Source organism: Rhinopithecus bieti, unplaced genomic scaffold, assembly GCF_001698545.2.
Source record: "Rhinopithecus bieti isolate Rb0 unplaced genomic scaffold, ASM169854v2 scaffold_19708, whole genome shotgun sequence".
NCBI classification, from domain to species: Eukaryota; Metazoa; Chordata; class Mammalia; order Primates; family Cercopithecidae; genus Rhinopithecus; species Rhinopithecus bieti.
The window spans coordinates 107,058-134,774 of record NW_016810765.1 but is presented as its reverse complement, the minus strand read 5'-3'; the positions used below and the strand labels follow the sequence as shown (position 1 = coordinate 134,774).

The 27,717-nt window shown below is 40.2% G+C and overlaps 1 protein-coding gene across 7 annotated transcripts in view; it reads left to right on the top strand.

The window, feature by feature from the left end:
• Nucleotides 1–3,325: 3,325 nt before the first annotated feature.
• Nucleotides 3,326–27,717, top strand: part of TRPM6 (transient receptor potential cation channel subfamily M member 6) — a 114,709-nt gene continuing 90,317 nt past the window's right edge. For 2 of the 7 annotated variants that reach the window (XM_017892762.1, XM_017892763.1), the window contains exons 1-8: nucleotides 3,364–3,442; nucleotides 9,501–9,672; nucleotides 15,597–15,765; nucleotides 17,009–17,132; nucleotides 20,453–20,525; nucleotides 20,648–20,748; nucleotides 25,009–25,143; nucleotides 26,557–26,610. In XM_017892762.1, the coding sequence (XP_017748251.1) occupies nucleotides 9,561–9,672; nucleotides 15,597–15,765; nucleotides 17,009–17,132; nucleotides 20,453–20,525; nucleotides 20,648–20,748; nucleotides 25,009–25,143; nucleotides 26,557–26,610 (768 nt within the window). In that variant the 5' untranslated portion in view covers nucleotides 3,364–3,442; nucleotides 9,501–9,560. Of the gene's footprint in view, nucleotides 3,443–9,500; nucleotides 9,673–15,507; nucleotides 15,766–17,008; nucleotides 17,133–20,452; nucleotides 20,526–20,647; nucleotides 20,749–23,708; nucleotides 24,044–25,008; nucleotides 25,144–26,556; nucleotides 26,611–27,717 lie in introns of those variants that run through there. The other 5 variants (XM_017892769.1, XM_017892764.1, XM_017892766.1 and 2 more) reach the window with 5 other exon arrangements.

Sequence of the window (27,717 nt, the reverse complement as noted above, 5' to 3'; positions counted from 1 at the left end):
CCTGATTCAACCACAGCTCCTCTGTGGCCTGGCTGCTTAAGGATTAGTCCCTGGACCAGCAGCATCACCATGGACTGAGAGCTTGCTGAAAGTGCCTATTTCAGGCCCCACCCCAGACCTGCAGAATCAGAACCTGCATTTTAACAACATACCCAGATGATTCCCGTGCACGTTTAAATTTGAACTCTGCTTATGAGCTTCTGTCTGTTCTTGACAGGCTTCTCAACCATAGTTGAACATAATTTGGCATGAATCTTTGACATTTACTTAAATTGAATGCCACAAGCCTTAAGAATCTACTATGTGAAAAGCATTTGGATAGGTGTTAGGAATGAAAGAGGAGTAACGTGGACCCCGGATTTAGTGATGGGTTGGGCTGTAACAGACAAAAAGCAACTAGTGAGAAATTGATGCTGACTGGGTTATAGTTGAGATTCAAAGGAAGTGTTTTGAGAATACAAGGAAGAGGGAGATGAATTCTAGTTTCAACTGAGGGCACCTTGGAAGTCTTGGGAAGGATACAGCGCTTTGCATTGGTCTTGTGGGAAAGGTAGGAAGTGGCATTAGTAAGAAGTGGCAGCTCAGGGTTAGGACACAGCTAGAGATGAAGGCATGTGTAGAAATAAGTGATAAAACTCCTGGCTGGAGTGTGTGGCATGTGGCAGGGGACAGGGACTGCACAGGAGACTGGAGCCAGATTGGGTGCCATTCTGAAGTCTTATTCTCTACATAGCAAGGAGCCCTGAAAGGAATTTGAACAGCAGGATGAATAGGGGGATAACATGGTCAGATTGAGTTTTATGGAGAGTCTCAACCAATGACATGTATTAGGATCACATATAAGGTGCTTAAAACAATAACAACAATGTTGGCACACCATGCCAATCCATGGAATCGGAATCTCTACTGGGGTGGATGGCTTTATGCTTGATATTGATGTGTGCCTGTGATCCAGATCCTAGATTCTAGAGATGGCTCTGGGAGAGGTTCAAAAAATGAGTTGGAAGGGAAGATGCCAGGAAAGAGGAAGTGATTTAGCTGCTAAGCATCAGATCCATGCCATATGCAGGTTACTTTTCCTTCTGTGCTAATGACACATATAGGGTCAGTACCACACATAGGAAGAATAACTCTTACAATGCAGTATAGTTATTTAAAGGTCCGATCAAGCCAATCTCAAAGGCTACTTACTGTATGATTCCAACTACAGTATATGACATTCTGGAAAAGGCAAATCTATGGAGACAGTAGAAAGATTAGCAGCTGCCAGAAGCTGAGGGGAGAGAGGGATGAGTAGGCAGAGCACAGAATATTTTTAGGGCAGTGATACTAACATGGTGGATATACATTATTATATCTTTGTCAAAACTCATAGAATATACAGCAGCAAGAGTGAACCCTAATGTAAACTGTGGACTATGGAAAATAGTCATATTCTATTAGTCATGACCCTATAATGTAGGGTCATCAATTGTAACAGATGTACCAGTCTCATGGGGGATGCTGATAGTCGGGGAGGCTGTGTTTGTGTGGGAGCAGGGTGTGGCATGGGAATTCTCTATACTTTTCATTCAATTTTGCTGTGAACCCAAAACTACTCTAAAAAATAAAGTCTGTTCTTAAAAAGGGTCAGATTGCCTAAATTGGAATCCAATCTCTACAAAATCCAAGCTCTAAATAAATTGTCCAAAGCTCTACAACCTTGGACAATTTATTTAAACTCTCATTGCCACAATTTTTGCCTATAAAGTGGATTTAAAAAGTTCCTGCTTAAAGTGTGAATACATACAAAGGTAGCCAACACTTACTGAAATCTTACTGTGTGTCAGTAAGTGTTGGTTACTGTACTAATTACTAGTATTAATTCCAGAAGGGAAAACATTAATGTATTACTCCTCAATGTATTAGCTTTGAAATATTTGTGTATATAAAACTATTAAATTAGTTTGCCTAAATGAGCAAGGGACATATCTGCAGGATGTTTTGCTGGAACATTGGGTAAGATTAGGGATTAAAAAACACCATTCTTAATAGGAGAAAATCTTTGCAATCTACCCATTTGACAAAGGGCTAATATCCAAAATCTACAAAGAACTTAAACAAATTTACAAGAAAAAAATCAAACAACCCCATCAAAAAGTGGGCAAAGGATATGAACAGACACTTTTCAAAAGAAGACATTTATGCAGCCAACAGACACATAAAAAAAAGCTCATCATCACTGGCCGTCAGAGAAATGCAAATCAAAACCACAATGAGATACCATCTCACACCAGTTAGAATGGCGATTATTTAAAAAGTCAGGAAACAACAGGTGCTGGAGAGGATGTGGAGAAATAGGAACGCATTTACACTGTTGGTGGGACTGTAAACTGGTTCAACCATTGTGGAAGACAGTGTGGCAATTCCTCAAGGATCTAGAACTAGAAATACCATTTGATCCAGCAATTCCATTACTGGGTATATACCCAAAGGATTATAAATCATGCTATTATAAAGACACATGCACACGTATGTTTATTGTGGCACTATTCACAATAGCAAAGACTTGGAACCAACCCAAATGTCCATCAATAATAGACTGGATTAAGAAAATGTGGCACATATACACCTTGGAATACTATGCAGCCATAAAAAGGGATGAGTTCATGTCCTTTGTAGGGACATGGAAGAAGCTGGAAACCATCATTCTGAGCAAACTATCACAAGAACAGAAAACCAAACACTGCATGTTCTCACTCATAGGTGGGAATTGAACGATGAGATTACTTGGACACAGGGCAGGGAACATTACACACTGGGGCCTGTCAGGGGATGATGGGATACTGGGAGAGGGATAGCATTAGGAGAAATACCTAATGTAAAGGATGAGCTAAAGGGTGCAGCAAACCAATGTAGCACATGTATACGTATGTAACAAACCTGCTCGTTGAGCACAGGTACCCCAGAGCTTAAAGTACAATAATAATAATAATAATAATAAATCATTCATAATGTTAGGGCTGGGCTTGCTGAGGAAGGACAGTGCACAGCATTTTGCTTAGGCAACAGTAGGGTCGGATCTGAAGTTGTAGGCGGAAATTGCCCAAAGTGCTCAGAGGAACATTGTTCAGGTAGAGGGGTAATGATAAAAGGAAGAGGTGTCCAGAAAGAATAGAGGAATCCGAAGTATCAGAAACTAATTCCACTGTGCCAGCAACTCTCCCTAAGAATAGCCCTTTACATATGCTTGCCTATTTATTTGTCTCTTTCTGGCAGTCTCTTTGTTTTACACGATTTGTGACTTAAAGTTTGACTTCTAAACTGGTTGTTCATAGGAGTGTCCAAGCATGTTGGGGATGCCTTGAAATCCCATTCCTCTCATTCCTTGAGAAAAATCTGGACAGTTGGAATCCCTCCTTGGGGTATCATTGAGAACCAGAGAGACCTTATTGGAAAAGATGTAAGTAGACAATCCTTTCATAACAAAAGCAAATGAACACGTGTGCAAATTGCCAGCTTAACATTGTACCTGGATGTCTAATGAATGAACATCACAGATGTAATATATTCACAACCAACTCCTGACTTTCTGCTGCTTCCCTCACCCTATCTTAGAAGATGACAGTCCCAACCTTGCAGTTGCTCAAGTCAAAAGCCTTGGACTAATCCTGGAGTGATCTTTCTCTTAAACTCAAACTTGATCCATCAGTTCCACTTTAAAAATATATCTAAAATCTGATTTTTTCTTCTCACTACCTTTGCTGTTACTGAGTGAATCTGAGCCACCATTATCTGTCTCCTGAATGATTTCAATAGCCATCTTTACTCTCACTTTTGTCTCCTAACAGCGTAGTCTCAACATAGTAGCCAGAATGATTCTTTTAAAATATACAAGTCAGATCATGCTATTCCTCTGTGCAAAACCCTTCAAGGACTTCTGTCTCACTTAAGGTCGTAGTCAAGGTTCTTGAAGTGGTTTGCCCATAGCAAAACAAGGGACATTCTTAATTTGGCCCTCCTAGTTCTCATCTGTTATCTTGTATTACTCTGCTTCGTTCCTCCTTGTGTATTGATTCTTTGATCCTATGTATTCTTTTAAAGGGAATGGTCTTGTCTCAGTCTCTTTGTAAGACTAATATAATTTTTCGGTAAAATATCAGATATAAGAAAATGTTCTAAAGAAGAAAGATGACTACTGTTAATATTTCTGTGAGGATCATTTCAGAATTTTTTCTATGTATGTGTGTATATGTATAGTAAAAAAAAGTGTATATTTAAAAATAGTAACAACAGAACTGACTGCTATAAATCTGCTTTTTTTTTTTTTAGCTTACCTATTTGCCATAGTTATTTCTCCATGTCGGTTAATACAGACATGCTTATGGGTTTTTTAACTTTTTTTTTTTTTTTCTGAGATGGAGTCTGGCTCTGTTGCCCAGGCTGGAGTGCAGCGGCACAGTCTCGGCTCACTGCAACCTCCACCTCCTGGATTCAAGCAATTCTCTTGTCTCAGCCTCCCCAGTAGCTGGGATTACAGGGGCCCACCACCAGGCCTGGCTAATTTTTGTATTTTTAGTAGAGACGGGGTTTCATCATGTTGGCCAGGCTGGTCTCGAACTCCTGACCCTGGATGATCTCCTGCCTCGGCCTCCCAAAGTGTTGGGATTACAGGTGTGAACCACCGCACCCAGCGTGTTTTAACTTTTATTTTGGAAAACTTCAAACATATTAGGCAGTAGAGAAATTTAAAAAAATGAACTCTTTCCTGTGTATTTATCTCCAGCTTCAACAGTTACCAGTTCATAGCCAGTTTTGTTTCCCCTCTTCCCTCATCCATTCAGTTGACACCCTTGTTATTTTGAAGCAAATTTAAGACATCAAATAATTTCATCTATAAATATTTCAGTAGTTATTTCTAAAATATATGGACAATGAAAAATATATAATCACAATGAAGTTATTATATCTAAAAAATTAGCAGGAATGTCTGAGTATCACTCACTATCCAGTCTAGTCAAAATTTTCATTGCTTCATAGTGTTTTTTTCAAAAACATGATTTCTTAAGTCTTCATTATTTAATGATGTGATTTCATTATCCAAAAAAGTTTCATACATTGTGATGGGTTGATATGTCTCTTGACTTGCTTTTTATTTTTGTCACTTTTAATCTATGGATTTTACCTCCATCTCATTTTTTTATGTGTGTATAATTTATTTATTGAGGAAACTGGGTCATTTGTTCTGAAGAGTTTCCTACAGCTTGGATTTTCCAGATTTTATCTTTTGTAGTAGGGTTTAGCATGTTTCTTTGCTTCTTTTCTGTAAATTGGTAGTTTGATCAAGAGGTATGATCAGGTTCAGGTTTTCTGTATAAGTTTATACCATAGGAGGATGTATGTCTTTCCCTTGTAATATATGGTGGTCTCTCTTTTTATAACGTTAGCAGTCATTGCATAGATTCATTATTTCAACAGAGTTCCAACATGCTGACATTTAATGATAATGTCCTTCTTTGTTTATTAGCTTACCTGCTGTATGTACTTAACACTCTAATACTTAAATACTCCATATAGATAAATGTTTTCTCACCAATCACCTTGTGGTACAGTTGTATAGGAAGGGCTGAATAAATGCTTGACTCTTTCTTTTTATTTGCCAGTTTTCAAAATAATGAAAGGTGAATGATGAGTTTTCTTAACTCATAAATTTAAACATATCTGTCATATTTCAATCCATTAATCAATACAGTTATTATTCTTAATAATGTTCAAATTGTCCCATTTTGGCCAGGGGAGTGTTTCCAAGTTGTCTCCTCAGTCCTTTCACACAATTCTATTATCTATCATGACTTCCTTGCTTTTTAGTGTGGAAAAAATATTCCAGACTCATTTTTTTGTTCCCTAGAGAAAAGGCTGCTTGCTTTTAGTGGGACATAGTATTTTCCCCCTGCCTCGCCCGAGATGGAGTCTTGCTCTGTCACCCAGGCTGGAGTGTGGTGGCACGATCTCGGCTCACTGCAACCTCCACCTCTCAGGTTCAAGCAATTCTCCTGCCTCAGCCTCCCAGGTAGCTGGGATTACAGGCACTTGCCACCATGCCCAGCTAATTTTTGTAATTTTGGTAGAGAAGGGATTTCACCATGTTGGCCAGGCTGGTCTCGAATTCATGACCTCGTGATCCACTCACCTCAGCCTCCCAAAGTGTTGGGATTACAGGCGCGGGCCACTGTGACCAGCCAGTGGGACCCAGTATTAGCAGCGCACATCTGGAGGCCAAGGAAACATTTTGATTTTTCATGTCGGCTAGTATCATACTGTACTGTATTGAATCAATGATTCCTCTATTATTGTCCATTTAGGTCATGTTCTGTTTTTCACTTTTGAGGATAATAATAATAATATTGTGATAAGATATGTAAATCTTTGATACTAGCTTGCTTATTTCCCTAGAAGTAATTCTCAAAGTGGAATGCTTGGACCAGTCTGTATAACCATTAAAAATGTGACACATTGCCTTCTGGAAAGGTGGTAAAAATTCACATTCTTGCCGGGCATGGTGGCTCATGCCTATAATCCCAACACTTTGGGAAGCCGAGGCCGAGGCTGGCAGATTGCTTGAGCCCAGGAGTTTGAGACTTGCCTGAGGAACATGGTGAAACCCTGTCTCTACAAAAAAAAAAAATGCAAAAATTAGCTGGGCATGGTGGTACGCACCTATAATCTCAGCTACTTAGGGGACTGAGGTGGAAGGATCACTTGAACCTGGGAAGTTGAAGCTGCAGTGAGCCGTGATCACACCACTGCACTCCAGCCTGGGCAACAGAGTGAGACCCTTTCTCAAACAAACAAACAACAACAATAACAGCAGCAACAACAACAACAAAAATAGCCAGCATGGCAGTGTGTGCCTCTGATCTTAGCTACTCAGGAGGCTGAGGTGGGAGGATTGCTTGAGCCTGGGAGGCAGAGGTTGCAGTGAGCCCAGATTGGCACTACTGCACTCCAGCCTGGGTGACAGAATTAGAACCTGTCTAAAAACAACAACAACAACGACAACAACAACAACAAAACCAAAAACAAAAACCACCCCCCCAAAAAAACAAAAAAAAAACCCGAAAACAAAACAATTCACATTCTTATCAACAGGGTATGTGGATGCCCACTGAGTTCTGAGTATTCTGTTTTCTTCAAGCGATGCCATTCGGTTAAGGTATACAATAATACCTAATTTTTCTTATTTACATTTCCATGATTGCTAGTGAGGTTCAACATCTCTTCACATGGTTTTTGTACATTTTCAAGCAGGGGTTTTAGACTTCTTAACCTTCAATTTTTTTTTTTTTTTTTAAAGACAAAATCTGCTCTCATACCAAGACTAGAGTACAATGGCACGATCATAGCTCACTGCAGCCTTGAACTCTTGGGCTCAAGTGATCCTCCCATCTCAGCCTCCAGAGTAGTTGGTACTACATGCTTGCACCACCACACCGAACTAGTTCTTAAATTTTTTTTTTTTTAGAGATGGGGCCTTGCTATGTTGCTTAGACTGGTCTTGAACCCTTGGCCTCAAGTGATCCTCCTGCCTTGGCCTCCCAAAGTGTTGGGATTACAGGCATGAGCCTTTCTCTGTGCCTAGCCTTGAAAGATCCTGTAATTCAGCCTACTAATAATTTTGTTTGTCAAGTATGCTGCATTTCTCATAGTTTTTATTTTATATTATTTTTAATCTTTTTAAAATAAATACAAAATATGTATTAAATCTCTCAATCATTTTCCTTTTGGTTTCTTGCCTCAGTGTCATGCTTCAAAATTATAAAGGTAGCATTTAAAGTCTAATGTTTATAAAGTTCATAGTGCTTTTTGCATCCATTATTTCTTTGAAGCCTCACAACAACCCTCTGAATAAAAATTATCATTATTATCATCCTTACCTATAGCTGAGGAAAATAAGCCTGAGAAAGAAGGCAAGAATTACTCAGAGTTAAGGTTAGTAAGTAGAAGAGCCTTGACTTAAACTTGGGCTTTCTTACTCTATATACTGTGCTCTTGCGTCTAACAGCAAATACTAAGCGGAGCAGCTTAAGAAAGTGTCCATTAATGTAATAAAGATTTTGATGTTTTATAATGAATGAAATGCTATTTGGCTGGTTGGCTGTTCTACTGTTTTATTTATTTTTTTGAGATGGATTCTCACTATGTAGCCCAGGCTGGAGTACAGTGGCGAGATCTCAGCTCACTGCAAGCTCTGCTTCTCAGGTTTGAGTGATTCTTGTGCTTCAGCCTCCCAAGTAGCTGGGACTACAGGCACATGCCACCATGCCTGGCTAATTTTTGTATTTTTAGTAGAGACAGGGTTTTACCATGTTGGCCAGGCTGGTCTTGAACTCCTAACCTCAATTGATCCGTCAGCCTCGACCTCCGAAAGTGCTGGTATTATAGGCATGAACCACCCCACCTGGCCGGCTGTTAGTCTTTATTTTGTTTGGAATACTAGAGAAAAGTCAGTGTCAAAATATTATTCTGGAATAAATCTATTAAAAGACAGTAGTTTTGAATAATGGTGTGGTCTATGTACTGGTGCCAGTTCTTGAACTGTTTTTTAATGGGTTGAAACAAGGTAAGCACAGAAATGAAAAAGAAGACCAGGAGTGAAACCCCGTCTCTACTAAAAATACAAAAATTAGCCAGGCATGGAGGTGTGCATATGCTACTTGGGAGGCTGTGACAGGAGAATCGCTTGAACCCAGGAGGCAGAGTTTGCAGTGAGCCGAGATCACGCCACTGCAATCCAGCCTGGGTGACAGAGCAAGACTCCGCCTCAAAAAAATATAAATAAATAAAAAAGAAAAAAATATTTAGAACCACTGTCAGCAATGTGACCATGCTGTGGTCATTCAAACACCTGGAAAGCAGGCTAATCTTGCTGAACAGGGTATGTTTCAATATTGTTGAACTTGTGTTGTGACTCTCATGTACCACAAGCTGTCTACTAATTATTCATAGTAGGATCACATATTGGTCCGTTAAAACATGGGAAGTCTAAAAAATTGATACCACAGATAGTTTGAGAAGCGCTGCTCTAAATTGCAAGTAATACTTTTTTTTTTTCTTTTTGAGATGGAGCCTCGCTCTGTTGCTCAGGCTGGAGTGCAATGGCACGATCTTGGCTCATGGCAACTTCCGCTTCCTGGGGTTCAAGCAATTCTCCTGCTTCAGCCCCCCAAGTAGCTGGGACTACAGGCACCCGCCACCATGCCCGGCCAATTTTTTGTATATTTAGTAGAGACGGGGTTTCACCGTGTTAGCCAGGATGGTCTCGATCTCCTGACCTTGTGATCTTCCCACCTCGGCTTCCCAAAGTGCTGGGATTACAGGCGTGAGCCACCATGCCTGGCCACAAGTAATGCTTTTTGAACTAGATAGGAACTCTGTTAGCACATAAAGATAGGCCTTTGGAGCAGGTGAGCCTGGGGATAGATCTAGAGCTCTGACCCTTCCTTGTCCTTGCTGTCTCTCAGGTGGTGTGCCTGTACCAGACTCTGGGTAACCCCCTCAGCAAGCTCACAATACTCAACAGCATGCACTCGCACTTCATCCTGTCTGATGATGGGACTGTGGGCAAGTATGGAAATGAAATGAAGCTCAGAAGGAACCTGGAGAAGTACCTCTCTCTGCAGAAAATACACTGCCGTGAGTATCACAGGGGCTCAGTCAACTGGTCTGGTTGCAAGTCTGCTGAGGTCTTTCATGGTCTTCCGTGACCATAAAAGCTCACACCCCTAGTCCCCTCCAGCTACTCTCCTTAATGCTTTTTAGCCACCCCCCTTCCCCCATGGGTATCTCCCCTCTTCTCCCTCCATCTCTCCGAACCGAGTGACTCTTCGAGGATCCACTGAAGTCTTCATCCTTCCATGATCCCCCCAAAAATGTCTTCCTCTCTCTTAGCTGTCACCCACAAGTCTCTACCGTCTGATTCCTGCATTCTTCCGGCTGTGGGTTCACTGTGGTCAAGGTGCTCACTTACCACCTGCACAGAGTAGAGAAGTCCAAGTTCGTCCCTGCCTTAGAGCAGCCAGAGGGATTAAGTAAACATAGTGAACCCACAGCCAGAAGAAAGCAGAACATAAGACAGTGCAGACTTGTAGGTGACAGTTGAGAGAGAAGTGTTTGGGGGATGTTGGAGGGATGAAGACTTTAGTGGATTCTTGAAGAGTCATTTGGGTTGGACAGATGGAGGGAGAGAGCAGGGGAGATACCCATGTGGGAAGGGGAGTGGCTGAAGAGCATGAAAGAGACTAGCTTGAGGGTACTAGGGGTGTGAGCTTTGATGGTCAGGGAAGATGACATTTCATGTGTGGGTGGGGTGGCCCTAGGCGGGGAAGAGGTTAAGACCTGACAAGATTTTTAGAAATAGGGACCTTGGGGCCGGGTGTGGTGGCTCACGCCTGTAATCTCAGCGCTTTGGGAGGCTGAGGCGGTTGGATCACCTGAGGTCAGGAGTCGAGACCAGCCTGGCTAACATGGTGAAACCCCATCTCTGCTAAAAATACAAAAATTAGCCAGGTGTGGTGGTGCATACCTGTAATCCCAGCTATTCAGGAGGCTGAGGTAGGAGAATCGCTTGAACCTGGGAGGCAGAGGTTACAGTGAGCTAAGATCACACCACTGCACTTCAGCCTGGGTGACAGAGACTGTCTCAAAAAAAAAAAAAAAAAAAAAAAAAAGAAATAGGACCTTGGAAAGTGTCAAGTTTGTGTCATGCTCACAGTGGTGCTTCAAGAGGGACATTTTGGTAGTTTTATCTCGAAGAGGGAGAGGAGAAGGGAGTGCCAGAATCAGCATGCACCAGTGGGCAGGGAAGTGTAAATTCTTTACAGAGAGCAGGAGGGCTGAGTGCTGCCTGGAAAATTGGAGACTTTTGGTTCAAGGCACCAGAAAGTGAACCTCTGCCTCTTGTGCCGAATTAAATCTTCCACAAAATACTTCTTTGGGACAAAGGGCCAGGGAGTGGGAATGCCTTTAGGAGGCTCAAGTCCTCTTCAGCCTTTGATCATTGGCTGAAAAAATGAAAGACTGGAAGTCCATTTCGTTTTGGCCTTGATCCCTGGAGGCAGCAGAATGTAGTGAAATCAGACAGATTGAAGCTCTGTCATTTTGTGCCTGTGACCTTGGCCAATGGCATTAACATCTGTCAAACTATTTTCTTATTATAAAATGGAAAGAACTATCTACTTCTAATGTTTGTTGTGACAATTGAGAAGATGTGTATTAGGGATGTCTAGAATTGTGTTGGGTGCACGGTGTGTCTTTAATAATTGTCTATTTCTTTCCTTCCTTTCTCCCTCCTTTGGTACAGTGGTCATCTCCTGGTTGTGGGGTAGAAGGAGAGGAGGGACTCTGGGATTTGTGGTCATTCGTTTAACTCTTAGTGTGAATAAGGGTTCTGAGGCTTATGCAGTCAGGAAAAGGGGAGAGAGGATCAGGTATGTGGTTTTCTGTGGGGAAGGGATGGCTGGGAGAAGGGAGACCAGCAGAGCAGAGGGAAGAAAGAGAGGTCAGAGAAGGGCCTTGAAGAAGAATCCATATAAAGAAGGATCCATTGGGGGCCTGAAATATTACCGGAAATGTCCCATTGCCTCTGTTGACCTTTGCCCACCACCTACTTTGTGGGGTTCTGTGCAGTGCTATAATGTATGCCCCATGAGAGGTGTAAGAGTCTTTGTCTTCCTTATTCCCTATTGATTGCCCATTTTAGTATGAATGCAACAACTCTGAGTGTGCTTATAGTAGCAGATGACATTTCCACTTTCAAAGACCTTGAAACTTAGGATTTATCTGGAGGCTTTTGCTGACTGTGGAATCAATTCCAGTGAACTAGTAACATTTATTATTCTAAGGAGAACCCATATAAAAACAGCAAAAACAAGAAGCCACCTATACACACACACACACATACACACACACACACACACACACACACACACACACACACGGAAGAAAGAGAAGACATGCCCTCAAGAAACTCAAAATTCTTATGTATCAAGCTGATCTTCATACCTAACATGTTTATGAGGGAAGTTGGCTACCATGTTTGTGTTTGTTGTTGATATGATCAAAAGGGATTCATTTTGATGGCATGAAAATACTTAAATATGTGGTTGATTTATTTGACGTTTTTGTTTTTTCTGGAGACTGAGTCTTGCTCTGCCACCCAGGCTAGAGTGCAGTGGTGTGATCTCAGTTCACTGCAACCTCCGCCTCCCTGGTTCAAGCAATTCTCCTGCCCCAGCCTCCTGAGTAGCTGGGATTACAGGCACCTGCCACTATGCCTGGCTAATTTTTTTATGTTTTTAGTAGTGACAGGGTTTCACCATGTTGGCCAGGCTGGTCTCGAACTCCTGACCTCAAGTGATCCGCCTACCTTGGCCTCCCAAAGTGCTGGAATTATAGGTGTGAGCCACTGTGCCCAACCTGTGTTTGATTTATTTTATTGCTTTTCAGCCAGTCTTCTTGGCATCCCTGGCAAACCCTTGTTGTTGGCAGAGAATACTTTAAAAAGAAAAAAAAAAAAGACTCACATTATAAAGTTGCTGGCTTTCAGCCATTTGAAATGTGGCCAATGTCAGCTTCTGTTTTGTAAGACTCTAAGGATGTAATTTCAAGATAGGAAACCTAGGCTCTGATGCCTCTGTATCTTTTAGTAATGCAAGTCTCAAGGGAGAAGAGTGCCCTTTCCTGGAATGTCTGTTCTAGGAACTTTTAATTTGGAGTCTAATATTGTATTCCTGCCTCACCCTGGGACCTTACAGTAGAGGCAGCTGTCTAGTGAGATTTCTCAGCAAGAATTTTACATTTTTTTTCTTTTCAAACCAATTTTTACTAGCACATCAGTAAGATTTTTTTTTTTTTCAGAAAAAGCCATAAATATATTTGATTTTGTAGGAATAAGTTATTACTTCAAGAAAAGTGGGCCAGTCATGGTGGCTCACACCTGTAATTCCAGCACTTTGGGAGGCCGAGGCAGATGGATCACCTGAGGTCAGGAGTTCAAGACCAGCCTGGCCAACATGGTGACACCCTGTCTCTACTACAAATACAAAAAAGTAGCCGGGCGTAGTGGCACGTGGCTGTAATCCCAGATACTCAGGAGGCTGAGGCAGGAGAATCACTAGAACCCAGGAGGCGGAGGTTGCAGTGAGCTAAGATAGTGCCGCTGCACTCCAGCCTGGGCAACAGAGTGAGATTCCATAAAAAATTTTAAAAAAGTGTACCTAACAGAAATTGAATTCTCTTCCTCTTCCACAAAATGCCCATATTGATTTCTTTTCTTTTCGAATGGTAAAAGTATTATATACTTCCACGTTCAGGTAACGCAAAGAAAGCATGTAACAGAAGAAAGGGACAGTTTTCCATAATCTCACCATCAAAACTAACCATTCTTACCCTTTTCATATGTATATTTTCACAAATTTTCTACACACACATGCAGACACACACACACACAAGCAACATCTTTTAAGCAAAAACTGGGATGATTTCATAATGCTTCTTTTGTAGTTTTTCCTACTAAGCATGGTCATATTTCTATGTCAATGAGTATAATTTAGTACATTTTAATGGCTGAATGACATTTCATTACACAAGATACAAAAAATTCCCTTACAAGTGTTTTAATTCCAAAATCAATATTAATCGAAATTTTCTTCCATTACTTTTGTGCCTCATACTATTTTTGCCACTTCATTTGGCTTTTGTAAGACTATCTATTTAGAGAAACCCTATGTCTATTAGTTGGTACATCATAGATATGCTTTTTAGTGATATGGAGAAAATAATGAAGTGGAGGTGTATGGAAAAAGAGTAGAATGTCAAAGCTACTAAATCGATGGAATGAAGTTTTTGGATGGTTGCTAACCGACCCATCCCTAACATTTGAGAGCCTGACACAGGATACACATAGAAGGCCACATACTATATATCTAGAGATTTAAATGCCTTAAATCTAGCTTACTGTATAAAATATGTCCTAGCCTTTTATCTTGACACATATAGCTGGAAGGCCAGACTTGAGTTTGGAAACTTTGGATTTTTGAAAGTACTGAGCAACATGGTGTTTTTTGGACTTCCTAGTAAGCTGGAGAGGGAGCACAGGTTTCCCTTGACCCTTGACCCTGTAGATGCCTCGCCATGAGGGCAGGGGTGTGGCCAGAGGAAGGCCAGTGTGGGCCCCCGAAAACATGAGACCCAGAGTATAGTCCTCTTTTGCTCAGGGATGAGTGTGGCATTGCTTGCCAAATTTTCTTCTTTTGGAAAGTATAATAAAATATAGTTATTTAAATGTAGTATATCAATATATGTGTGGTGTGGAAACATAAAGCAAATAAAAAATCTATAGAATAAATAGTCAAGGTCCCTTTTCAACATTTTCCTAAACCTTCCCCTCTCTTTTCCATTGTTCATAGTGTGATGTGTATCCTTCCAGAATTTTCTGGTCATTTATATAACATGCTATACATATAGGTATGTGCACATATACATATAAAATATGTGTCTATGTATATTGTTTTAAAAATATACATAGGATAATACTGTGCATATTATTCTGTAAGCTTTTTTGCTTACATCTTTTTTAAAAGAATGACTCTGCAGTTATTCCTTTCTGTTCTTTCTCTCACTTGAATAAAGTAATATATATGTGTGTATATATATATATAGAGAGAGAGACTGCCTTGGGTCACGTAGTCTGCAAAAAGAAAAGGTAATGTATAGTCATGATAAAAAATTCAAATAATAAAAAATGAAATAAATGGAAATGCAAAAGTCTTTGAGGGTTGTCGTCCTACCTTGTTCATAGAAATAACCACCATTAAAAGTTTATAGAGTCTGGCTGTGGTGGCTCACGCCTATAATTCGAAGACTTTGAAAGTCTGAGGCAGGAAGATCACTTGAGACCAGGAGCTTGAGATCAGCCTGAGCAATATAGGGAGACCCCATTTGTACAAATAACTAAAAAAAAAAAAAAAAAAAAAAAAAAAAAAAGCTAGGTGTGGTGGTACACACCTGTGGTCCCATCTACTCAGAAGGCTGAGACAGGAGGATTGCCTGAGCCCAGAAAGTCGAGGCTGCAGTGAGTTGTGATCACAGCACTGCATTCCAGCCTAGGTGACAGAGTGAGACCTAGTCTTATATAAAATAAATAAATAAGTAATAATTAAAATGCTTATTGAACTGGTTAAGGTTGCTCATTTTTGGAGATGAGTGATGAACACATTGGGATCTATTATATTGTTCTGTTTACTTTTAGATACTTTCAGAGTTTCCCATAATGGAAAGTTACAATTTCTTAAGGAATACCAATTTTAAAAAAATTACTGAAAACCTTTTACCTGATAAAAGCTTGAAGATGCTTTCACCATATTTATGCCACATTTTATTTGAAGTCCAAGTTTCCGGCTTGGTCTTGATCTAAGCAAACCAGGGTTAAATGAGAGAGGCGCCAGTGCGAGGAATGAACATAGATGGTAATTGAGAGACTTGTGTCTGGAAGTCAAAATGGTCGACTGGCTGAGATAGGGATTCTCTAACAGTGTGGTATTGTTTGTGGTCTGGAATAGGCTCAAGACAAGGAGTGCCCGTGGTGGGGCTGGTGGTGGAAGGCGGTCCCAACGTCATCCTGTCAGTGTGGGAGACTGTCAAGGACAAGGACCCGGTGGTGGTGTGTGAGGGCACAGGCAGGGCAGCAGACCTCCTGGCCTTCACACACAAACACCTGGCAGATGAAGGGTGAGTTGTTGGTTCTTCCTTTTTGAAACTACAGGGGCTATTTATTCCTCCATTTTAGTTCTTTTGGCTGTGCATTTATGTGGGCCAGATATTCTTGGATTATAGAAGTTGAGACTGGATTTTATTTCTCAGTGACTTGTTTGTTGTTCAACATCAAAATGCCCTTCAGCGATAACAGTTGTTATTTTCTTAGCTGAAGAATGGCCTGCCTTTAAAGGGAAGCTTGAGTCTTGCTTGAACTTTGGGAAAAGGTGTTTGCAGGGGGAGTGAGGGAGGTGTGGCTCTAGCAATTGGCCATTACAGCCGTAAGGACCTTTCTGTAAGGGAGGTGGCCAGTGTTGGGCCCAGAGCACCTTCAAGTTCATTTGCCCTTGATGGAAATAGCAGAAACTGGGGAGATCTATATCCTGACATTTTCATAGCATATGTCGTGCTTATTTCAGGCTTTAATTCTTTCACCTTTTCAAATAAGAAGATAATTTTTTCTCTTGCCATCCCTCTATCCAGTGTGATTCTTTCAATTTCAAAAGCATGCTATTTATACTGTATAAATAAGTACGGTGCCTAAGAACTAAAATGTTGACCCTCCTAATTTATTTAGTAAACAGTTACCCGCTGCTTATGCTGTAACAGCTCTCCGGAGTGCCTTTGCTTACGGTTGCTCTCCCTGTTCATCCCTCCTGCCTCCACTTCCGCCTCTACCATCTTCCTCTGCTTTCACTCCTCTCCCTTTTCTAAAATCACCCTGGATGTGTGGTTATTAAAACTTTTAGGGTTTCAGATCCTTTAGAGAACATAATACCTATAATTTCTGGAGATTCCCAGGCCGCTGGAAATCTACCAGCTTCAGAACTCCACTTCAGGGTATATTCTTTTCAGGATGTGGCAGATCAACCCATTATCACTTTCTTTCTTTATTTTATAAATGTGAAAATAGAGGCAGAGTCTTGCTATGTTGCCCAGGCTGGCCTCGAACTCCTGGCCTCAGGTGATCCTCCACCTGGGCCTCCCAAAGTGCTGGGATTACAGGTGTGAGCCACAATGCCCGGCTCCATTCTCACTTTCAAATTCAGCCTTCTTCTTGAGCTCCTGCTTCCGTTTGCTCCCCCTCATTTGCTCTCCTGGCAGAACTGACCATAGACACCTTTTCAGTCTGGGGAGCTTATGGGGTGTTTTCTTGTACTGATGTTACTGGCTCATTCCCCTCTCTGGGTTGTGTCAAGACCATTTATTTCTCTTCCAGGATGCTGCGACCTCAGGTGAAAGAGGAGATCATCTGCATGATTCAGAACACTTTCAACTTTAGTCTTAAACAGTCCAAGCACCTTTTCCAAATTCTAATGGAGTGTATGGTTCACAGGGATTGTGTGAGTATGACGAGTTGATGATTCAACTGACTTAAGAACTGCTAATTTATAAATATTGTAGTATTTATTTTCACAATTAAAAAAAATATGATGGACACAGGAAGGGGAACAACACACAGGGGCCTGTCGGGGAAGGAGCAGGAAGGGAGAGAATCAGGATAAATAGCTAATGCATGCAGGCCTTAATACCTAGGTGATGGGTTGATCTGTGCAGCAAACCACCATGGCACACATTTACCTGTGTAACAAACCTGCACATCCTGCACATGTATCCCAGAACTTAAAGTAAAAATTTAAAAAATTAAATTAATTAAAAATAAAAAATATGGATTTTTTTCATTTTGATTTTGGGTATATCTAACTCTACAGAATTTGATTCTTAGTTGAGTAAACTTGGCTTCTTACTGTCATTGCTGTCTGTACTCCCCATGCCTCAAATTCTGGACTCTACTACAGAAAAAGCACTAAGTATAACAGTGTTCCAGAAAAGTTATCAGATTTAGTGAAAATTACACAGACGTATTTTCAGAGGGTAAAGGAACAGCTCCGTGTCTTCAATGAACACAGCTTCATGGCACTGAGTTACATGACAGCCTCACAGCATCCTGAGCAAATCCTGCAGGAAATCATTGGGAATGTATAGGACAATGGGAAAAGTGAGAATAAACTCTGGACTAAAAAATGGAGCCCACAAACTATGGGCTATTGCCATAATGTAGACTCAGGAAAAGTTTTTAGTGTTTTACTGTTTTAGGGTACTGTGATAAAAAGATTAATTTATTTGATTAATTAATTAATTTGGTAAAGACAGGGTCTTGCTCTTTTGCCCAGGCTGGAGTGCAGTGGTGCAGCCATAGCTCAATGCAGCCTTGAATTCCTGAACTCAAGTGATCCTCTTGCCTTGGCCTCCCAAAATGCTGGGATTATAGGGATAAGCCACCACGCCCAGCCAATGAACAAAATGACTTGGATGATATGAATTATCAATTCTTTTTTTTTTAAATTTTTTTATTTTTGAGACAGGGCCTCACTCTGTCACCCAGGCTGGAGTGCAGTGGCGAGATTTTGGCTTGCTGCAACCTCCACCTCCTAGGCTCAAGTGATTCTCATGCCTCAGCCTCCTGAGTAGCTGGGACTACAGGTGCATGCCACCATGCCTGGCTAAGTTTTGCATGTTTTGGTAGAGATGGGGTTTCACTGTGTTGGCCAAGCTGGTCTTGAATTCCTGGCCTCAAGTGATCCGCCTGTCTCGGCCTCCCAAAGTGCTGGGATTACAGGCTGAAGCCACTGTGCACAGCCTGGATTATCAATTCATATCAATGACTCAGATGAAATGAAGCTGACAGTTACAGTAAATATGCAGATATGTCATGATTCAAGGTGATCTTTCTAGAATCTGAAGGCTGGACCAAATTGTATAAGATTTTTGGTAATATTTAAGTACCTGGCCTCAGGAAAACCAACTGAAATGTTCTGGCTAGACGAAGCATGACAAAATCTATGTGGAAAACTGTTTGGGGTTTTAGTTGGCCCAATAACAACAATAATAGCAACCATGTTTATAATTAGCAGCATGCCTCTAAATATATTCTTTTCATTTGAAATAGCCCTGTGAGCAACTTCAATATGGCAGAGGTTGTTTATTTCCATTTTGGAAATGATGAAGCAGAAGGCTAGAGAATTTAAGGGATTTGCAGTCATGCAGCTAAGAAATGACAGATCTGCCTGGGCGTGGTGGCTTATGCCTGTAATCCCAGCACTTTGGGAGGCCGAGGCAGGTGGATCACCTGAGATCAGAAGTTCGAGACCAGCCTGGCCAACATGGTGAAACCCTGTTTCTACCAAAAATGCAAAAATTAACTGGGCATGGTGGCGGGTGCCTATAATCCCAGCTACTTGGGAGGCTTAGGCAGGAGAATCGCTTGAACCCAGGAGGCGGAGGTTGCAGTGAGCCCAGATTGCACCATTGCACTCCAGCCTGGGCAACAAGAGTGAAAGAAAAAAAAAAGATAGATCTGAAACTTGAGTTTCAGAAGAGTTGAAATCTTCTTAATCTACTACACTTTCTATTTGCCACAATAATCAGTAAGTTAAGAAAAGGACATGTTAAAGAGATTGCCCTTGTGTTTGCCTCTTCCTGCCATCAAGCAGAATAATTAATAAGCAATGTAATGACCAATGAGGGCAAGAGAAGGCAGCAAAAGGCTTGTAGATGATAGGAATTGGGTTGTACAATTGAGGGTTGATTTTATTCATGCACATAGAGGGCGTGTCAGGTGAAAGGAAACAATGTGTGAAGTTACAGATGCATAGTTTTTTATCTTGATGATACCTTAGAAATTATTCAGCAGGTTCCTCTCATTTTATGGATGAGGAGCCTGAGATTCAGTAGCCTCACAATATTTACCTAGGACTAGCTTGTTAGTGGCATACTTGGAACCAGGTCTTGCCAGTCTTGGCTTTTTCATTAAAACAGCTACTTCTACTGTATGAAATGTACTTTAATTTAAAAAGACTGAGATATAGTCATTAATATCAGGTGACTGCCCCCCACTTTTTTTTGAAGCAACAAAAGCAGAGATTTATTGAAAGTGAAAGCATGCTCCACAGGGTGGAACTTAAGCCTTAAGCACCCGCAGGTGAACCTTTGGAACCTAAGTAACGAACTTACTTGTTTTTAAAAGAGTCAAAGACTGTCTGTGTTGCCCAGGGTACTTGCTCATTGGGTACACTGTAATTACCTTAATTATTTTATGAGAGACCCTTGAGGATTCATTTCTCATAAAAAAACAAGTCTGGCTGGGCGTGGTGACTCGCCTGTAATCCCAGCACTTTGGGAGGCTGAGACCGGAGGATCGCCTGAGCCCAGGAATTCAAGACCAGCCTGGGCAATATAGTGAGACCTTGTCTCTATAAAAATTAAGAAAAGAGAAAAAAAAAGCAAAAGTCTTAGTTTCCAAGGCTAGGTGAATGGAGGATTTCATTTATTATCTCTTTGAAAGGAGACGTGGTTTTATTTACATCGGAAATTAACATTGAGGTTCTTTTTGTTGTAGCATGTACATAGTAAATTAATGTAATAACGTTCCTTCATAAATGTTTCCTCTGTACATGTGGAATTTTTAGTTTTTTTTCCCCCAAGTGCCCATAATTCTTTGTTACTCTGTTTAAAAGTTTTCTCTCCTATAAGTAAAAAAAGGTTTTAAAGAAGAATGTTTTCCTCAATTCACTAGCTCCAGTCTGAATTCTGCAGGTACTCTTTGAAAGCATTTATTTGTTAGTTCCCCAAATGTATGGCTCTCTGTTTTGCACTGTTGTAGATTACCATATTTGATGCTGACTCTGAAGAGCAGCAAGACCTTGACTTAGCAATCCTAACAGCTTTGCTGAAGGGTGAGTATCTGGATGGGGTTGCAATGGTTCCTCACTTACACTTCTCATGTTCCACAGTACTCTGTGCTTCTTGCGTAGATATCTTCAAAAGAATATATGATTGTTCCTTTCTTTTACCCTAGGCACAAATTTATCAGCATCAGAGCAATTAAATCTGGCAATGGCTTGGGACAGGGTGGACATTGCCAAGAAACATATCCTAATTTATGAACAACACTGGAAGGTATAGTGAAAATGAAGTTATTTGGAAAAAATATTTTGTGTGATGATCTGTTAGGAAGAGGCAAAAGAGAAAATGACAGGAGATATTGATTGGTTTGATAGAAGTGTGGGGTAGCATCTCTGTAGGTGGGATAGCTAAGACACTTCTCCCATCGACTTTGCCTTCCTGAAAACCTTCTTTTTTTTTTCCTGGCTCTGCAATCTAGCTGAAGCTGAAAAGGGAAGTTGAGGGAAAGACAGAATGGAAGGTTTTAATTTTATTTTATTTATGTTATTTTACTTTTAGACACAAGGGCTCACTCTGTTGCCCAGAATGTCATGCAATGGTATGATCATAGCTCACTGTAACCGGAACCACAGGCGCATGCCATCATGCCCAATTAATTTCTTTGTAAAATGTATTTTATTTTATTGAGACAATGATTTGCTATATTGCCCAGGCTGGTCTTGAACTCCTGGCCTCAAATGATCTTGCTACCTTGGTCTCCCAAAGTGCCAGGATTACAGGCATGAGCCACTGTGCCTGGCGTATGATTTTTAATTGATTTTTGGATAGATTTCTATCTTGTTATTTAAAACTCAAAGTTTACTTTCTGCTTTAAAATGTAGTAAGTGCTCACATTAGAAATTAGTGAAAACATAAAAAAGAAGAAAGATTACCCATAATGCTAATGATAATCACTATTAATATTTCATTTTAAAAAATGATAGTTGTGGCTATAATACAGGTATGTTATTTTTGGGTCAAGCTAATTAATACATGCACATTGTTTAAAATATAAAATGATATTAAAAGGCAATTTTAAAAGATGGTAGTTCTCTGCCCTGTTAATCACAAGAGCTAGTACCTAGGACATTTTTGATTTTTCTAACGCTTATAAATCTCCATATTTCTAAATAATGTCATATTGCTGTATTTTGGTTCATCAGTTTTAGAAATTTTTCAACACTTCTGTCTTGTGGACCTCACAGCTGCAATGTGGACCGGTTGCCTCTCCTCCTGGTGCGCAGCTGTCATCCCGGGATGCACCCTCATCATCTTGAGGATTCCCTTGCCTCTTTCCCATGTTAGATGGCATGTCTTCTATGTCCCTTGTCTTCTATGTCCCTTGTCTTCCTCTTTGTTTACTCATTTATTTTGATGGTATACATGTTTCAGTAAGTTCCTGAGAAAGGGAGTATGAGAGATACATATTTTGAGGACTTACCTGTTTGACTGTATTTTAATTCATGATTTAAACTATTTTTTACTACAGAAATTTGAATGCCTAGCTTGCAGCACCCAGAATTTCTATTGAGAAGTAAACACGTTTCTTTTGGTTTTGTTTTGTTTTTGTTTTCCAGATTCTTTGTCACCATTTTTTTTTCTAATTTTTTTTCACCCTTTTTTTTTCCTCTCCGGAAAATTAAAAAAAAAAAAAAAAAAAAGTCTTTCTTTTCCAGTGTTATGATGTGTGTTGTTGTGAGTCTGTGTATCCATTTTCTTGGGCACATGATTTCAACCTACCAATCATATGTTTTCATTGCATTTCATTCCATTCTGTCCCGTAACACCCCCCTGTTGTTCTCTTTTGTAATTCCTATTATTTGAATATTGGACCTTATGGACTGCTCCTCTAATATTCTTATCTTTTTCCTCCCATGTTTCCTATCTTTACTTTGGTAACTTTGCTCGACTTTATTTTTTTATTTTAATTTTAATAATTTATTTATTTATTTATTTTTGAGATAGGGTCTCACTCTGTTACCTAGACTGAAGTGCAGTGGCATGATCTCGGCTCACTGCAACCTCCACCTCCCACACACAAGCAATCCTCCCACCTCAGCCTCCTGAGTAGCTGGGACCACAGGTGTGTGCCACTACGCCAGGCTAATTTTTGTATTTTTAGTAGAGATGGGGGTTTGCCATGTTGGCTAGGCTGGTCTTGAACTCCTGGGCTCAAGCAGTCCACCTGCCTCAGCCTCCCAGAGTTCTGGGATTACAGGTCTGAGCCTCAACTTTAATTTTTAAGCATTCTATGAAGCTTCTCTTTTTCTGGTAGCATACTTTGAATCTATTAATTTCTTCTTTTTTTAGTTTTTAGTTTTTGTGGGTTCATAGTGGGTGTATATATTTATGGGGTATCTGGGATATTTTGATACAGGCATGCAATGTATAATAATCACATCAAGATAAATGAGGTATCCATCACCTCGAGCATTTATCCTTTGTGTTACAAACAATCCAATTATAATCCTTAATTATTTTAAAATGTACAATTAAGTTATTATTGACTATAGACATTCTGTTGTGCTATCAAATACTAGATCTTATTCATTCTTCCTAACTATTTTTTGGTACCCATTAATCATCCCCCTTATCCCCCTCAGTATTCTTCCTAGCTTCTGGTAACCATCCTTCTGCTCTCCATCTCCATGGATTCAATTGTTTTAATTTTCAGCTCCCACAAATGAGTGAGCACATGTAAATTTGTCTTTCTGTGCCTGGCAGTCTATTAATTTGTGAGAGCAAATTTACTTCCTGTTAGCACCCTCCCCTGTGTTTTTCATTAGCATCCAGAATCCAATATTTTCTTTTCCAGATGGAGTCTTGCTCTGTGGCCCAGGCTGGAGTGCAGTGGTGCAATCTTGGCTTATTGCAACGTCCACCTCCCAGATTCAAGCAATTCTCCTGCCTCAGCTTCCCAAGTACCTGGGATTACAGGTTCCTGCCACCACAACCGGCTAATTTTTGTATTTTTAGTAGAGATGGGGTTTCACCATGTTGGCCAGGCTGGTTTCAAACTCCTGACCTCAGGTGATCTGCCCTCCTCAGCCTCCCAAAGTGCTGGGATTACAGGCGTGAGCCCCTGTGCCTAGCCCAGAATACAATATCTTCTTTTACCTTTTTGAGGATATTAATGAGAGCTCTTTTGAAGTTTTCTTCTTCTTGCATTGTCTGCTTCCTGCTAGTTGATGGTTTTTGATCTGTTTGTTTTGGTCTTTTTGTTTAAGTGTAGTGGATCAAAAGCTCTTTGGAAATTCCGAGCCTGCAGTTGGAGCTTGCTTATAGGTTTGAGTTTCACAGTAGGGTGTTATGACTGCCCTTAGTTTAGGGGCCCCCAGATACCAACATATTCATGTCTTTTCTCTTGTATTGGTGACATTACCAGAAAAGAATCCTCTAATTCCCTGACTGGAAGGTGTAAGCCTTGTTGCTAGTGTTATGGGAATCAAAGGGGAAAGATGACTGGAGAGACCCCACCATTAGGGATTCAGCATGTATGCATGTATTTTGTTGCTGCTGGAATTCTGTAGTAAGTATCTGTTTGTCTCTTGACATTTTCCACTTCTACTATTTGGCTTTTTGGTGACTGCTCAGTCAATGATGACTTGACCATTGCTTTCCAGCTTCCAAAATGTTGCATTCTTGTCTCCACTCTTGTCTTCCTTGTCCTTGTAGATTTATTTCATAACAAAAATCTTTACTGTAGTTTTAATGAAGTTTTGAGTGGGAGAAAAATTAGATGAGCGTGTTCAACTTGCCATTTGTACCCAGAAGCCAGGTAGAGTTTAAATGGACACATGACAAATAACAAAAACAAAAGAAGAAGAAGAAACCTTGAATGTCTATCAGAATTGCATTAAGCCTGTACGTTCATTTGGGAAGCTTTGAAATCTTTACAATAATCAGTTTTCCCATCCAACTACATGGGACTTTTTTTATTTATTCAAGATGTCTTCACTTAAGTCCTGCACATTTCTTAGTAAGACTATTCATTCCTTCGTTCATTCATTCATTCATTCATTCATCCATTCATTCATCCATTCAAGACAGGGTCTCCCCCTGTTGCCCAGGTTGAAGTGTAGTGGTGCATTCATGGCTCACTGCAGCTTTGACCCCTTGGGCTCAATTGTTCCTCCCACATCAGCCTCCCAATTAGTTGGGACCACTGGTGCATGCCACTATGCCTGGATAATTTTTGTATTTTTGGTAGAGACATGGTTTTGCTGTGTTGACAAGGCTGGTTTGGAACACCTAAACTCAAGCAATCCACCTGCCTCAGCCTCCAAGAGTGCTATGATTACAGGTGTGTGCCCCTGAGTCTGGCCTAGTAATACTGTAATTAATTTTTTTTTCCTTTTTTTTTCTGTACCCACTGATGGCAGGACTTTATTTTAAAATTGTTGTGTTTGTGTAATTTTAGTTCAAAACATGTAATTCTTTAGTTATTTCTACTTTCTTAATTGTCTTTACATTTCTTATTTGTACTTTCTGAAGCCTGATGCCCTGGAACAAGCAATGTTAGATGCTTTAGTGATGGATCGAGTGGATTTTGTGAAGCTCTTAATAGAATATGGAGTGAACCTCCATTGCTTTCTTACCATCCCTCGACTGGAAGAGCTCTATAATACAGTGAGTATGGAACATTTCATCAATCATTTCCCTCCAGATTCGAGAAGAGCAATGATCATCAAGCAGACCATCGAGGCAAAACTCCTTATCTGAGGAAGTGAGAAGTAATTGGACTTCCCTATTATCTGAAGCTGGATCTAGTTCCAGGCTTCTTTCCCCAACATTTATAAGTAACTAGAATTTCTATACATCCTCAAACTGCGTGCATGTTAAAACTTGTCGTGCAACCCTTCCTGACATGAAGGCACATGTCTACAAATGCAATCATTTATCATTACCTACATGGCTAACATGGTTCCAGTTACCCTTAAACTCCCACTTTAAGGTCCATAAATACTCCTGAGGAAAATTCACTGCTGTGAGCTCAGTTCTGTCTTGCTGAAGCTCCCTTCTGCACTCTTCTCTAGCTTTCTTTGTAATAAAACTTTTCTTATTCAAAACCTATACTGTTGTCAGTAAATTCTTCCTACTACCTGTGAACCAGTGACTTCCCGTTGCCAGGGATCTGACACCTTGCCTGGTAATTATTTATTGATCAGCTTAAGACTTGTTTACCTCCTTGAATGTTCTTGTACAAAGATAGTTTATAGATAGACTCTTCAACCAAATGAGAAACATTCTTACCAATTCTGTTTTATGCTAGTAAAAACATAAAGACTAAAATGTGAATAAGAACAAATTGCCTTTTATTGAGTTATTGGAAGTATCTCAACCTAAGGCTACTATTAAAATACTGTTCCTGTACCTTTCCCATGTAAACCCTTTGTTGAAACTAGCCTGGCTCACACACTGTGAAAATACCAATTGCTCAAGCCATGCACACTTCTCGAAATAGCCTTCCTTGTCCTTTAAATCTTATTCTTTCTTCAATGATTTATTCAAGTCTTGTCTTCTTGATTACTACAGTTAGTTCACAATGATTTGTTCCTAGAGTACCAATTATTTGTAACTCTTTTTGAACCCACACATATATTGTTGGTTATTTTTTAGTATAAGTAGCCACTCTTTTCTATTATTATAAACACTCCAGGAAAATAGTGCTTATATTTGTCTGAATCCCTGATTGAATGTAGTAAGTTTTCAATAAATATTTATTGATAGATGTGCTTGTGTGATAGGATTTGTAACTGTATGTTAAAGGATGGTAATAAATTACCTAAGATTCATTTCTGTCTCTTATCCCATGAAGTCTTTACTATCTACATATTTGCATCTTGCTTTGAAAAATATTTCATATAATTACATCTTCTCTTGGAAAACACCTTTAGAATTAATTGGCTTAAGCTTCGTTACTAAAAATGTTGAACAAAACTTTCAGTATTCTGAGTTACTTATGCATTCTGAAATAAAGGTTTTACCCCCCAGCACATGGTAATTAAAGTGAATAATTCTTCCTTTTGTTCTTTATTTCAGAAACAAGGACCTACTAACACACTCTTGCACCATCTTGTCCAAGATGTGAAACAGGTAACCTAATTAAGAAGGCGTGAACATGTCTTTGTATATTGCCTTAGCTTTGTGTTGGAGGAGTCACTGAATTTTGCTTTGTAAAATGCAGATTTGGATGGTTTTGTTAATTACCTATCTTCTTTACCTTGATTTGAACAATTTCATCAACAAACCACACTCTTACACTTTTTTCCTTAATTTGCTTTATGTTTTAGAAGACTTGATCCACCAGTTAGGTGATATTTGCTAATAAAAAGCCATGAATCAGAGACATGCAATGCTTCTAACCAGACTTCAGCTTACCACGATACTATGGTGGTGTCTATGATGATGATACCAGCTGGAAATAAAAAACTTTGTGGTTGCGTTATCCTTATTGGAGGACTAATATGTGATTTCCATTGTTTTTTGATATCAGTGATAGTTCCAGCCCTCTCTTGCTGCTTTTGTGAGTCTGCATTGTTCTAGGCAGTCAGGTGGCTCCCCTCCCTATTCTATACTCTTGGTCACGTTTTGCTTATGGTGTTCTCAATGAACTGTGATTTAGGTCAAAGTTAAAGTATTTGATTCCCCATTAGTTACCAAAACCTGCCAACTTTAACAAACTTTTATACCTCAGTTTCTTGTCTTTCCATTACCAATGACTTTTATCCACATCCCCTGAACATTGGGAGTACTTTTTATTTGTCACTATGGTTAAAATGCAAGGCACATTTTAAAAATTCTCTTATTTTTCCAAAGTCTGATATTTTGTTCGAAGGAATGTGAGCTTTCAGGTTATGTTGATGTGGCGGTAGAGTCAGAGTGAAAGGAAGACATTTCCTTGGTAATTTTTTTTTTTGAGATGGAGTTTTGCTCTTATTGCCCAGGCTGGAGTGCAATGGCACAATCTCAGCTCACTGCAACATCCACCTCTCAGGTTCAAGCGATTCTCCTGCCTCAGCCTCCCGAGTAGCTGGGACTATAGGCGCCTGCCACCGTGCCCAGCTACTTTTTTGTATTTTTAGTAGAGTTGGGGTTTCACCATGTTGGCCAGGGTGGTCTGAAACTCCTGACCTCAGGTGATCCACCCGCCTTGGCCTCCCAAAGTGCTGGGATTACAGGCGTGAGCCACCGTGTCCCACC